The sequence below is a fragment of the Apis laboriosa genome, unplaced genomic scaffold, assembly GCF_014066325.1.
Source record: "Apis laboriosa isolate Shangri-la unplaced genomic scaffold, ASM1406632v1 scaffold78_cov150, whole genome shotgun sequence".
Lineage (NCBI taxonomy): Eukaryota > Metazoa > Arthropoda > Insecta > Hymenoptera > Apidae > Apis > Apis laboriosa.
The window spans coordinates 270,020-283,704 of record NW_025224442.1 but is presented as its reverse complement, the minus strand read 5'-3'; the positions used below and the strand labels follow the sequence as shown (position 1 = coordinate 283,704).

Genomic DNA, 13,685 nt, shown 5'->3' with positions numbered 1-13,685 from the left:
ACAAAGTACAAAATTTTCGAAGAACGAATATCTTTATTGCAGATGTTTCTGTTCACGTTACTGGGCACGATATTATTTGCCATAACTGGAATTCTCTTGTTACTTTTTAAGCTTACTCCGTGGTACATATTAACGATAGCGTGTCTTTCGCTTTTCATGTTCATTCTCTTTGTGATCCAATTAGCACTGATACTGATGTAAGTTTTTCATGTTTGATATTGAAATTAAAAAAAGTTTCCAACGCGATATCTTCCTTTGCTTCTTCCTTCCAGATTTTGGAAACGTAGCTGTAATATCTGCCACCAATGTTACACGAAGAAACCATATCTGAAAGAAATGTGCTCCCCCCTATGCGAAGTAAGTGTGAACGAGAACAATTTTCAAAGAATTTTATTTTTATCAGAATTTGTTTAAACTTTAAAAATACTTATCACCTTTCATCATGAGAAATCAGACTTTTACGTGACAAAATGTATTAATATTCATGTACAACGTATATTGTTCGTAATATGGTGTAAGTATGTAAATATAAATACATTTTATAATTAAAAAATGTAACACTTCACTCGATAAAGAAAGAAAGATAATAACAATAATGTAATAGCATCTAATATAAATAATCATTCATCGATCAATTTTTACAATTATATTCTATTATTTATAATGTAACTAGTTCGAAGTAATCTATGTTCCTGGAGTGTCGCGTTTCTTTTAAGGTGTATCTCTACAATCTAGACGGTCAAACATGACCTAATGACCAGCGTGAGCCAGATCAAATTATACGACGACGGCGAAGAGGTTGATCACAGTTTCAGAAAAATTGCACAGGGATACCGGCGACAATACATCGATTGTTCAACGAGCGCTCAGAAATTATGCCACGTGGATGTTGCCGACATTCAAACGGATCATTATCCGATAGCGACAGCAGAGAATCAGGTAAAAATGGAAATGAGCAATATCTATATTTATATCAAAGCGTTACCAAGTCGTTGCAGACTAATTGTTCGAACTAATTTCTTTAAATTTTCTCCAGTTGCCAAGAAATGGAACCTTTTTTTTTTGATTTGATTACAGATAAGAAGAGACACTTGTTCGTCCCATATTTTATCTTATTGAAAATTGAAATGTAACATTTATATTTTTATATAAAAGTGGATTACACTTTAAAATTTATCTTTGAAATTTTATTAATATTCTTTGTAATATTCAAAATCTAGATACTGGATATTGGGTAATTTTGTTCAAATATTATTTAAGATAGATTGAAATTAAAATTGAGATTCTGAATGTTGAACAGTGAGAAAATAATGGAAATATATAAAATTAAATAACTGAATTTTGATTTTACACAATTAAAAAGACATTAATTCCTGTTCTCACATTTTAAAAAAAACATTTCCTCTTAATATCCAGAAAATAGAAAAAAAAAAAGGCAACAAAACTTACGTAGAAATGTAAATATTCCTTCATCGATCTACTTTATTTTACTAATTCGATAAATTGTGTGATCAGACTCTTCAAGAAATGAAAGAGATAAACGTGCAAACATTGAGCAAGTGTGAGCTATGCCATCAACAGATACAATTTTCCGCAAGTTCCTCAGCTTTGATCAAGAATCAATTTCAATGCGCAACTTGTCCCGCGTTTATACAGCTTTTTAAAGGAATGTCTTGTTCAAAGTTAGTTAAGTTAATTGTTTCATTTCTTTTTTTTATCACACATTTTTCGCGTATTTAAATTTTTCTTAAGATTATTTCGCAAAATCCGAAAATTGACGACTTCTCATTGTTGAATGTTAAAATTATTTCTTCTCTCTATGAAATAAATATTTTATTCGCAATCGGTTGTAGATGTGCTACAGGTATGATGCAGATGTCACGACAGAACCGGCAACAGCAGACACAGCAAGCGAAATTGGACAAGGAAATGATGAAGGGAAGGAATCCACAATTTATGAAGAGAAAGATTTCCGGCGAAATGTTGACGAGTGAGAAAGCTCGTAAACTCGATCAGGTTGCGAATTTAGGGGTTCAGTTTTAATTCGAGAGAGTGATTTCCTCTTACAATATCAATTAATATCATTGTAATATATATTTTTATCTTTCGATGTTAATAAAATATTTAAAGAGATGTGGCAAATATACTAATAAAACTTGTAGACAAAAGTGATTATTTCTTCGATATAAAAAAAAAAAAAATGAACGAATGAAGGAGACATCAATTGACGTATCAATGCATAAAAAAAATCGAGCACATCGAGATTATTTATCGAATTAAGAATATGCATATTGTATTGTACGATAGAATTTTTGTTATTAAAAAAAAAAAAAAAAAAAAACAGAAAAAGAAATGGATGAGTTCTCAGAGACTTTAATTCCAAATATTCCTTTTTTCGAAGGTGGCCAGCAACAAGATTCGAAAGTAGGGGGTTGCTCATCAATGATCACCAAACTCACTGTCGCTTCATATTGTGTCCCGCCGGAAAAAACTCACATATCGAGTCAAACTGCATCGAAAACGTAAGGTTTCTTTTTTTTTAATATAACGATAAATTTATCACAAAGCGAAAAAATTCTATGGAAAAAGAAATTTGAAAAATAAAAATTATCCGCGATGAATTTTTTTGTTTCATATTGTTTTTCTTTTTTTAATTCACTGATATAAAATCAAAATCATTTAATTTATACATTATCTTTTTGACTAAACTCTTGATATTGGTAGTAAGAAAAAATTCAAAATCAACTAAGAAATTAATTATTCCTTTTTAGTGAAAAATTTTTTTTTGAAAATTTCCAATAGCAAACAACAGAGTTTCAATTTTTCGTAACTTATAAATATTAATAATTACCGTGCATCTTTCACGATAAAATGTAAAATATCATGTTAAAATCATTTCAAATTTTACAGATCAAAAGTTATATATTATATTATAAAAATCAAAATCAATTATTATCGAAAGATAAAATAGAAAGATGTATCAACAAATTTTGCAAATCAAATAATTTTCGAATGAATTCATGTCTCACACCCCTTGCGAATTATCATTCGTGTAATCGAATAGAAAGAACAACGAAGAGAGATCGAAGAAGCTGATCACGTTGAACAGAAACAACAAGAAGAGAATAAAAATAAAAGGAGCGAGGACTTCCCCGTCGAGCAAGACCTCCCAACAAAGCTCTCGTTCTCAGATAATCGAAAATGGAAATAAGGTGATAGAGATAGGATCCGGAAATTCGATATCTATCGTAGTGACACCGGGCAACGATTCGAGATCAGTGGAGACCATGCATAGGATAGTGAACATAGGATGTAAGAACAATTCCCATCCATCCTCCCACCCCAATCAAATGGAGATTGTGGAACGGTTGCACGAGATGGAAGATGGGAATAAGAGGGGAACGTTGCAATTTACCGCCGGGACGACGCCGAATAAAAGAGCACCGATCGAGAAACAAATACAGATCACGAGCCAGTGTCAAGGTACGTGCGACGCGATGCATTTGGAACTGGCCACGATTAATTCAGAAACGGGAACGGCAAAGAATCCGAGAAACCAGGGGAAGAATCCTGCAATGAGACAGTCGCGGATCAGAAAAGAAAAACTAGAGAAATTGCAGCAAACTGAATTGATAAATAGACGTGAGAACGAAGCGCAGACCGTGTAAGAGATGTTTCTTTTTTTTTTTTTTTTTTTAAGCTTCCTTTCCTTTCCTTTCGTTTCGACACATTCAACGCGTCAGGTGGCGTGTTGCGAATTTTTTCTCGCGTTCAATATGCAATATTGGTCGTATTTTTTCGTGAAATTAGAAAAATCGAAATTGTTGATATTCGTCACCTGGGGTTTTTTTTTGAATGTGTTGGATTATCGATTTAACTTGTAACTCGATCGCATCGTGATGAAATATTTCCAATTTTAATATATATCAAGGATGCAATGAATCTTTTTCTTTCGAATCTTTTTTTTTTTTTTTTTTAGAGATGATTTCGAAACATTACCGAGAGGTAAAAGAACTTACGCGAAAGCTCTCCGAAAAAACAAAGTTAAACCCGCAGATGCATCGTAAGAGAATGATTTTATTAATTCACTTTTGAAAATAGATATAATCTTTGTTTATACAATATTAATAATCTTGTTTCGCGTTTTAATATTTTCAGAGTTAGCGATATAAGTATCACGCTTGTGCCAGCGTCTAATCCCCCCTCGACACCTTCCATCCGTAAAAACAAAGTAATATTATATCCTAAGCGAACGAATGAATCAAAAATATTGTTGTTGAAAAATAATTATTATAATTCAAATAAGGCAAAATAGTTTAACGCGAATCAAACGAAATTGATTTGTACAGAAACTCGGTCTACAGAACAGCGTTTCGTTGCACGAGAAATACATTAATGTTTGCCCAATTTGTAAAAGGCTGCAGGTTAATTCTCACACTTTATGACATTTTACTTCAATTTAAATGTATATATATATATGGATGTATATCATTTTATCATATTATATGATTTCAAAAAATTCAACAGATACCCATGAAGGGGCCCCCCTTTCAGTATTACTCCGTTAATAAGGATAAACGAGGACGATTCTATTGCGACACTTGTGCACCCCCAGCTTCGATTAAGGTTAAAATATTCTAATTCGAATATATATATTACAACAACAAAATTTTGTAATCTTAATTTTACTTTATTCGTATCGTTTTGCGTTACACAATTTTTCAAATATTTTATATTTTTATAGGTATCGTTCAAAAGGACGGATCAACAACGTTTAAAATGTTGTCAGTGCGGGAATTATTTACGTATAAAGAACAGTCAGGTAAGAAAATGAATGAATTTTGTCGCGTATAAATATTTATTTTAATTATTAACGACATATTCCGATTTTCAGACAACTCGAAACAAATCTGATCATTGTCCACATTGTGATTTATCATTATCACGGCATCATATTTCATCGACATAAATTTTTCGATAAACATCGACGAGATATCATTATATCATCACACTTAGATAATTAAGGAAGAACAATCCATGTGTACATATAAACGAGAATTTTATATATAAATGATGATGCGAAAATATAACAAACAGTGTAGTAACAAGTAAGTTGATCTTCGAAAAATCTGTATACTTAATTGTGATTTTCTTTTAATATAATTTTCATTATTCGTAGATCGGCGCAAAATGCTCAATCACACAACAAAAAAATGCATCTTACACAGAACAAATTATTAATCGTGTAAAGTAATTTTTAATATTCCAAAACATTATTTATTTCTTTAAAAAAAAAAAAATAATAATAATAATAATAAGAGATCGTTGATTACACGAAATAATTTTTTTTAACAATGTTATATCGTCACAGATGATTGTAAAATATTATAATGTATCATAAAACAGCAATCCATCTTAAGATTATTTTTAATGCTTATATAATAAATTCTAATTTCGTTCAGAAATCATCATTTTTTTTTTTTTTTTTTTTTTCATAGAACATCATCTCGTGTACAATATTCTTCGCAACGACGATACAAATCATTTTGATCAGAAAAATAAAATACAATAAGTGATAAATTAATTCCCGCGCGGATAATATGCGCGGATATCGTGTATTAATCTCTGTAGAAATACAAAGAATCGGAGCTAGAAAGTTGTTTTAACAATTTTTTCACAGCTTCGAAAAAAAAAAAAAATTACAAGCATCACTACAAGTACGATTAGAAAATAAAATGATATATAAAGATCGATTTGCATTCTTATGATTACAATAATAAGACATAACGATTGCCCTAAGTAGCTACCACCATTAATAACCATGGATTATTAATCTTTGGTATAAAACGAGTTCGTTTCACGTCATTGGCACAAGAAATAAATCTTAAATTGTAATAATTAATCATCAGGAACTTCAGCTTATATAAAATTCGAAATTTTTTTTATATATATACTTAATTTCATATAAATTTAAGATACGAGCTCAAAAATCAATAAGCATAGGTATATATATATAATATACTTAACAAACAAAACAATCACAAGATTCAGAACACTGATTGTAAAAGAAAAAAAAAAAAAAAAAAAAAAAAAAGACAAATTGTCGACACTTTTTTCCAAATACTGATTAATAGCAAAATCGTTCTAATTCGATTATGGAGCACGTGTGATGTTCCATCCACGATATATTCTGAATATTAAAAAAAATTGTTGATCAATTCGTTTATCATAAATTTTGCCTACCGCTTATTCTTTCTTTCTCTCTCTTTCTTAAATCTCTATCTATCGAGATATAAATAAAAACCAACAAACTCGAGTTACTTCCACGAAAAAAATTGTTTTCATCAATTCGACTTATCTATCTTGTTGCGCGTTGCGTAATGGCCACCAACCATAATGGAACCAATCCATAAGATTAAAATACAATTTCTCTAATCGAAATAAACTAAACTCGCTACCCCTATTTTCTATAATCGACGATAATCATAATTAAATCCCATAATAATAAATCACTTAAAGTCTTCGAAAATTTTCTCCAAATTGCGGTTTACTTTCCGCGTATATCGCATTCTTTGGATACAACGAGGAATTAATCGAATTGATCGGATTTTCAAACGAGAATCTTCCTTCGAACTTCGAAACGGGGCTAAAAAACGACTCGTTACTCTGTTGCTGTGAACTCTTAATCGCGTGATGATTGTTCATATATTTACAATCATTCAAAATTCTATTGGATATGTCCGGAATATTTGCGGGTTCGCGGCGATAAATCTCCATCGGCAATAACTCGGGCGAAAACCAATTGAAATTCTGATTGATCGTCATCTGGTTCACGTCTGTCGATGGAAATTGTTGCGAAAAGTGGCCCAAATTCGATTCCTGGCGCAACGAGAATTCTCGCCCACTTTGCAAATTGTATCCCGTGTTTTGATTAGGATATTGGACGAAAGTACCGTTGTTTTGCTCTCCCAAATTATTGATCCCAAAATTCTGATAATAATTAGTATACTGATAACAGTTTGAGAACCGATGATGATTAGATTCGTTGAAAGGCTGCGAATTGGAAAAATTATTCGACATGTGGTGAACATTATTCTCCGCTGGGTTTACGTGCTCGTTCTTATAAATATTTCTTTGATCGTAGCTAACGCAATTTTTATTGTCATTTTCGCTTGCGATCTTCAAAGTTTCGGAGAAATTTGTCACAAGACCGTCTGTCGGATTCCAAACAGATTGTAATTTATTCGTAGGTAATTTTGATACATTGAAACTGTTGTTCGCGTGAAATCGACACTGGCAAGAGCATTCTAACTTACACTTGTTGACCAGATCGCAAGGTGCATTTGTTAGATTTTTAGCAAAATTCTCGATACTGTGCAAAGCCTCGTTAGAATATCTTTGCACGTCGTTCCATTTGAAGTTCTTCAAGCGTTTACCTTTGTTCAAATACGTCAAATACGTGCTGATCGCGGGAAGAATGGCGTTCGATTGATCGTGTTGTACGCAATTCTTCTTAAAGTGTTCGTGTAAAAAAGATTGGTCTAAACTGTCTCTTAAATTTCCATTGATATCGCATGTTTGATTAAAATTTTCTTTCGTTTTTTCCTTGCTCCTCGCGAATTCTATCAATGAACAATTGGAGCAAAGTATGCTTTTCGATTGGCATTTTTCGACCTTGCATTGATTTATCGGGTTGCCGAGATTTTTTACCGGGCTCGAGATTGCAGCTTTTATCGGCCGACCTTTTTGAATCGATGAACCGATTAATTTCTGCGATCGTTGATTGTTTATTATGTTCGATCGTTTGTCGATGGCCTTCTGTTTCGTTCGGGCAACAACTTTTTTCGTTTTAGCTGGTTCAATGAAGGTTTTCGTTATTTGTATGTTGCCTTCCTCGTCACACGTTCCACATTCTTCGAACTGTAGATTTTTAATAATCAATACATTTATTAAACGAGGAATCATAGTTTTGTAATTCGAATTTGACGAGGAGAAACAAATTGTAAAATTTGAAGCTATTATATTTATAGAGCATGATGATCTTTCGATAACCTTAAATGATTAAAAATATTTTCGAGATTTCAATAATAAATGTGGCAATACGATGTTTATCGTAATTTTATAATATACAAAACAATTTTGTTCGCGTGGTATAATATAGAAAATTAATGAGATATATAGAGTGGTAACAGAAAATAAGTTTGAAATTTACAGGAAAATTAACAATCTTAAATTATATTTTTTTATATTTAAATTTTCCTATATCTTTTCATTTATCAATAAATACTAACACATTTACTTATTATTAAATTATAATTAAATTTTATTTAATTCAAATATGATTCCAGAAAAATCAATAATAAAAATAATTAGGAATAAATATAAATATTTTATCAATCTTAATATTCAATAATAATTAATAATATAATTATTATTTGTTTTGTTAATAATAAATTTATTTCTAAGTATTATTTAAACAGATATCCTCTTTCAAAATTAATTCTACTCCATTTGTATTAAATTAACAATGCTCTTAATATAACTAAAATCTAGTAACTCCAAATTACAGTACAATTAAAATCCGCCTAAATCCCTAAAGAATTCTCAAATAAACAATATTCTTTATCGTATGGAGCAATAAAATCAAAGCAAATGGAGCACATCTGCAGTCAACAATGGAAAAATAATGAAACAATTGATTATAAATTTCCCATAAAGAAACGATAAATTAAATAAGCTTGTTACAAATAATTACGTTTAATAATTACGAACCATTTCTGCCTTGGCCAAATAAATCCATAGTTTTCGCCACGTGCTGAACTTATTTTGTTCGCTGAAATTATATCGCATTTCCTTCGAGGCGTACCTTGTTGCCAAGGGACTCCGATAGTCACTATATTCACTGTTCTCGATCGTGGACGAACTCATTTTCACCGTTTCTCAATTTACTTTCAATTAACGATACGATAATCGAAAAATATTTCGTATTATACGAGAACGAGGAAACGCGATCAGCTGATTTACTCGACACATTCAATACTGCGCATTCTCTTTAATAAACGCTGGCGCTCGCGATGCCTCTTGCGGTAGAAATACGAACTAATTCATTCAAAACTATCTTACTGTGTCAAGAAGTAATTTTCAATAATTTAAAGTTAATTCTCAATTCATTTTAAGGGAATTCTTCGTATTATATCATTATTCGAAAATACTTGGAAGAAAATAATTGCGATGATCTTAAATAAACTTCAGAAAATATATAGAAATAAAATAATTAATCGTACAATTAGATTTAATTTTCTTTTATTTTTAATAGATTTACCTAAAATATTATAAAATGTAACGTAATTCTAAAAAAATTTAAGCAGATTGAAGCTCGCTCCGTTACTATGGTTACTATTCAATAAATGAGAAACGATTGTCTTTTTTTTTCCTTGAAAGGAAGAGACGAAATCACAACGTGGATTCATCAAGATATAAACTACAGTAAAAGTGATTTAACATTTTTAATATACGTAATGTATCCGATTCCCGTAAATCGCAGTGCCATTTGTAGACACGAGTTAACAAGGGAAAGTACCCACGTTCTATATTCTCATGAGGCTATAATTGACCGATGTCATTGTTCTCTATGCGCGAAAGGAAAATCGTATTGCCACTGATGACGATTTGTAAAACATTGACCTCTCTTCGTCAAATTCGTATCGTTATTTCTTTCTTTTTATATATATATAATAATATTTAATGTCAATAAGAAATAAATACGATGATATTTTTCTTTTAAATTAATTTGGAGTAAATTTTACCTATTTACTTTATTGATTCATTTATATTTTATTTTTATCGTGAGATACTTTCAAAATTACTTTTAAAATTAATTTAGAATAAATTTATTTCTTTATTTTATCACGAAATAATGTTTCTATTAAAATATCGATGTAATAATCGTTATACATACCACGTTATAAGGTGTCATATTCGCATTAGCCCATTCTATATTAACTTCACAATTTTTGAAAAGCGTCGCCGATTCAGGAACTAATCTTCTTCTCGCCATGGCGGCCCCTCGATGGGTTTTGTACGATACCAAAACGTAACAAACAAAACCGTTCAAATTCCTATAAACGGCTACTTTATCTACATCATCTGTCACTTCGTAAATTCTCTAGAGACAAAAAAAAAAGATACAAATTCTCTCTCACAAAATATATATAGAAAAGGAGTGAGATAACAATGAAATAAATAAATATATGTATGTGTACAAACAATAGAGATTGAAAAAAAAAAATAAATTAAAAAATAATCATTAACGAACCTTGATGATGGATTTAGAGTCGATGATTCGAGGCAGCTGATTAATGTATAGCCGACAATTATTAGTGCTCGCAACGACACCGATCTTTTTTCCAGGATAAATTTCATGCTGATCTAATTCTTTAACAGCACGAGCTGCCTCCTCTTCGGTGGTGTACATGATAAAACAGTAACCCCTATTTGTACCAGAAAATTCCATCATCAAGCGTAACTCATAAATCGTTCCTACAGTACTGAATATACGAACAATTTCGGGTTCGTAATAATCTCGTGGTATACTGCCGACGAAAATCTCGCATTTCGGTCCAGGAGGAGGTCCTGTCCATCCTGGAGGTGGGCCGAGTTTCCTTTGACCATTAACTTGGGTTAATGTCAACTTGGAATCGGCTACGAATTTTAATAATTTTAGATTCGTTTCCATTTGCTCCTTCATGTTCGGTATTTTGTCGGCGATTCGTGATTGTATGATGGACTTCCGATTGTTCAGGCATACTAGATTTAATTGAAACCGATTATTATGATATTTTTTTTTTGAACAATAAATATATTGTCGTATTTTTCTCGAAATATATATATTTCGTCACATATATACGTGATGTGAAAAGTATATGTAATTTAATGGTGACGACTTGACGCAAATAAAATTAATTATTATACTTGTATAAAATTAATTCTCATGTAATTATTATTAATCAATAAAATAACTATGCGATTTGATTTGATACGTCTGGTCTCATGTATCGTATTTCCAGAACAAATGACAATTGTAAGGAAACAATCAGGCTTGCAACGGTAATTTTATTTTTACAATAAAAATGTAATAAAAATTATCTGTGATAAAAAATAAAAATAAAAAAAAAAAGAACACGATCATCAATCGAATGATACAAATTAATATTATTATTATTATTGTTATTATTATACACGATATTCAGACACGAAGAACGAAATGAAATTAAAAAATGATGAAATAACCAACTTATTTATAACACGGACAGATCGAATTCGAGAATTCGTTTATCACTTTCTACTACAAAATTAATTATATTCTCGATATTATCGACTCACCTAATTGTCGTTTCGTATCGTCTTCTTTGTTAACTTTATTGGTGGTCTCGTTTGATTGTTGAATCGTCGAAACAGATACCATTGTTCCTTCCCGATTAATCTGAACGTCGTCGTTTTTAACGCTAATTGACATTTTGTTTTCTTCTGCTACGAATTGTCACGAGCCACGTTGTTGTTAAACCGACATTTTTTTTTTTTTTTTTTTTTTTTTTTAACAGAAAATTCAATGCATTCTCGAATTAAACGAACATGAAGGAACTCGATCGGCTGGAAGATCTTTTCTGGGACAAAGAGAACGTAACAACCGGTCAAAGTCGAGGGATCGATGATCAATAAACATACCACCACGGTTTGAAGAAGACTGATGCACTAAACCATGGCTATGGGTCAAGTGTATGGGATCAGATGGCGCTTATTTCGGACTGGTTGCCATTGGATAAATTTATTTTTTATTTAGACCGTGGAGGGGAGATGATATTCGTCTCTCCCTTCATCATGTAAATCCTTTTTCATCCCATCACGCTTCGCCACTTTCTTCTGTTTTCCTTTCCACCATTTCTTCGATTATATTCTAGAATATGTGTACACATGTATCATATATATGTATATGTTTACAGAATAATGTTAAATCATGCATTATATAACATTTAAAGATTCTTATCTATTTAAACAATCGTTCCCTTATTTTTTTTTTTCTAATAATAAATAAAATCTCTTGAAAATAATTTTTACTTTTTAAATATATTTCTGTTGAAATTTTCTAGTGAGAAATTGCAATAAAAAGTCCTCGTTTATAATTAATAATTGTTCGATAATATTTCTATCTAATTATAAAAAATTAATTCGCAATACTTTACATCTCTTGCAAGAATTTCTTATGCAACGTTTTCACCTCTCTGTCTGATTATAAAATCAGTTCGTGATGATTTGCACATATTGCATACGTATTATTTGGAAAAATTTCCTATGTGATATTTTCATCTGTCTCGTTATAAAATTAATTTACAACGACAAGTAAATTTAACCACACAAATTAACCGCAGCGTTACAATTCCATTTATCAATGATTACAATTTCTTTTTTCAGTGCAGGTGAGATTTAAAGAAATTTTCCATTGTGTAAGTTTAACGATTGCTCAAAGTATTTTCGTCTCTGGACGTTACATTGTTTCCTCGGCAACCTGTTGCCCGCTTGAGGATCGAGATCAACGGTCACTCGGCTAGAATTTCCGATACAATGTTTCCAAATCGAGCGTTGCGAGCGCGTCGAAATTTGAGTCTCGAGAGAAGAAGATGATTTAAATTAATATCCAGAATAATTTTTACGATCGATATAATTTTTAAAAAAATTTTTTAAAAATATTTGTAATTAATTCCTCTGAAATAAATTAATTTCGAATTTGCAGGTGATTCAGAGTGTGACTCAAGAAGATAATTATGCTGCACAGAAGTCAAACAGGCAATTTGTCGGATCGTAATATCGTTGCAATTGTCCTAAGCTTGATTCAATGTCCAGTGTCACGTAGCATCGATGAATCAATTGAATGTATGCTTGCATATTTTGTGTACGATGTAGTATGTTATTCTTCGTGGACCTCACTACAATAAAAGAATTTTATAATAATGCATTATTTAAGTAAGTATCCATTTGTACTTTGTCACATTAATGAGTTTGTACAAAGCAAACAATTCTCAAGGAGAAAATTTATCCTATCAATACTCTGTTACAGCCATATTTCTTCATGTAGTGTATATTACAATTTTAATTGTTTACTGCTAACGTGTCAGATGCAAAGTATTTGTATACATGATTTGGATTTAATAACACTCTGGAAAGCTGAAATTCAATCAGAGATCTAACACTTCGATAATAAATATAATTGCTGAATGGGAATCAGAATGGGAAATATTTAAAATATTGTTCATGAAAATTAAAAATTCGATAAATATTCGGAAAAATATAAATCTTAAAATTTTATCTCCATCACTCATTATTGCAAAATTATACTTTAAAAAAAATTCTTCTTTATATTTTAGATATTCACAAAGTTTCGTTAACTTTTCAAATAATTGAAAAATAAAAAATAAATTGAAAAATAAAAAAAAAAATCAAATGCTTTCGTGACTCGTTGTGCATACACCAACCAAACTTCGAAAGAAAAGTAACTATTCTTCTATCTTTCCCGGTTCGTTGTAACTTTATCAAATCGGTTCAAGGCAGTTCGTCAACCATTTTCTGTGCTATTTGTTGCGAAAATTCACATACGGTGCTGCGCCAATGCACGAATGTGCGATAATAGCGTT

The 13,685-nt window shown here is 30.9% G+C and overlaps 2 protein-coding genes across 2 annotated transcripts in view; one reads left to right on the top strand and one right to left on the bottom strand.

The window, feature by feature from the left end:
- Positions 1–9,004, bottom strand: part of LOC122719447 (adenylosuccinate lyase) — a 28,811-nt gene extending 19,807 nt beyond the window's left edge. Inside the window, exon 1 of the mRNA XM_043945233.1 lies at positions 8,773–9,004. Coding sequence (XP_043801168.1) covers positions 8,773–8,928 — 156 coding nt within the window. The 5' untranslated portion in view covers positions 8,929–9,004. The remainder of the gene's footprint in view (positions 1–8,772) is intronic.
- Positions 184–5,201, top strand: LOC122719446. The gene is made up of 13 exons (XM_043945232.1): positions 184–197; positions 273–357; positions 717–939; positions 1,516–1,682; positions 1,854–1,990; positions 2,402–2,522; positions 3,065–3,664; positions 3,980–4,063; positions 4,159–4,231; positions 4,350–4,424; positions 4,528–4,626; positions 4,745–4,822; positions 4,895–5,201. The coding sequence occupies exons 3-13, from the start codon at positions 754–756 to the stop codon at positions 4,967–4,969; spliced, it is 1,695 nt and encodes a 564-aa protein (XP_043801167.1). The 5' UTR covers positions 184–197; positions 273–357; positions 717–753; the 3' UTR covers positions 4,970–5,201.
- Positions 9,005–13,685: the final 4,681 nt, after the last annotated feature.

Bases quoted from the DNA above. Each gene is read 5' to 3' on its own strand.
- LOC122719446 (XM_043945232.1), top strand. From the start codon at position 754: ATGACCAGCGTGAGCCAGATCAAATTATACGACGACGGCGAAGAGGTT. The intron at 1,991-2,401 runs GTGAGAAAGCTC...CTTTTTTCGAAG, and splicing joins TTCCGGCGAAATGTTGACGA to GTGGCCAGCAACAAGATTCG. The intron at 4,064-4,158 runs GTAAGAGAATGA...TAATATTTTCAG, and splicing joins GTTAAACCCGCAGATGCATC to AGTTAGCGATATAAGTATCA.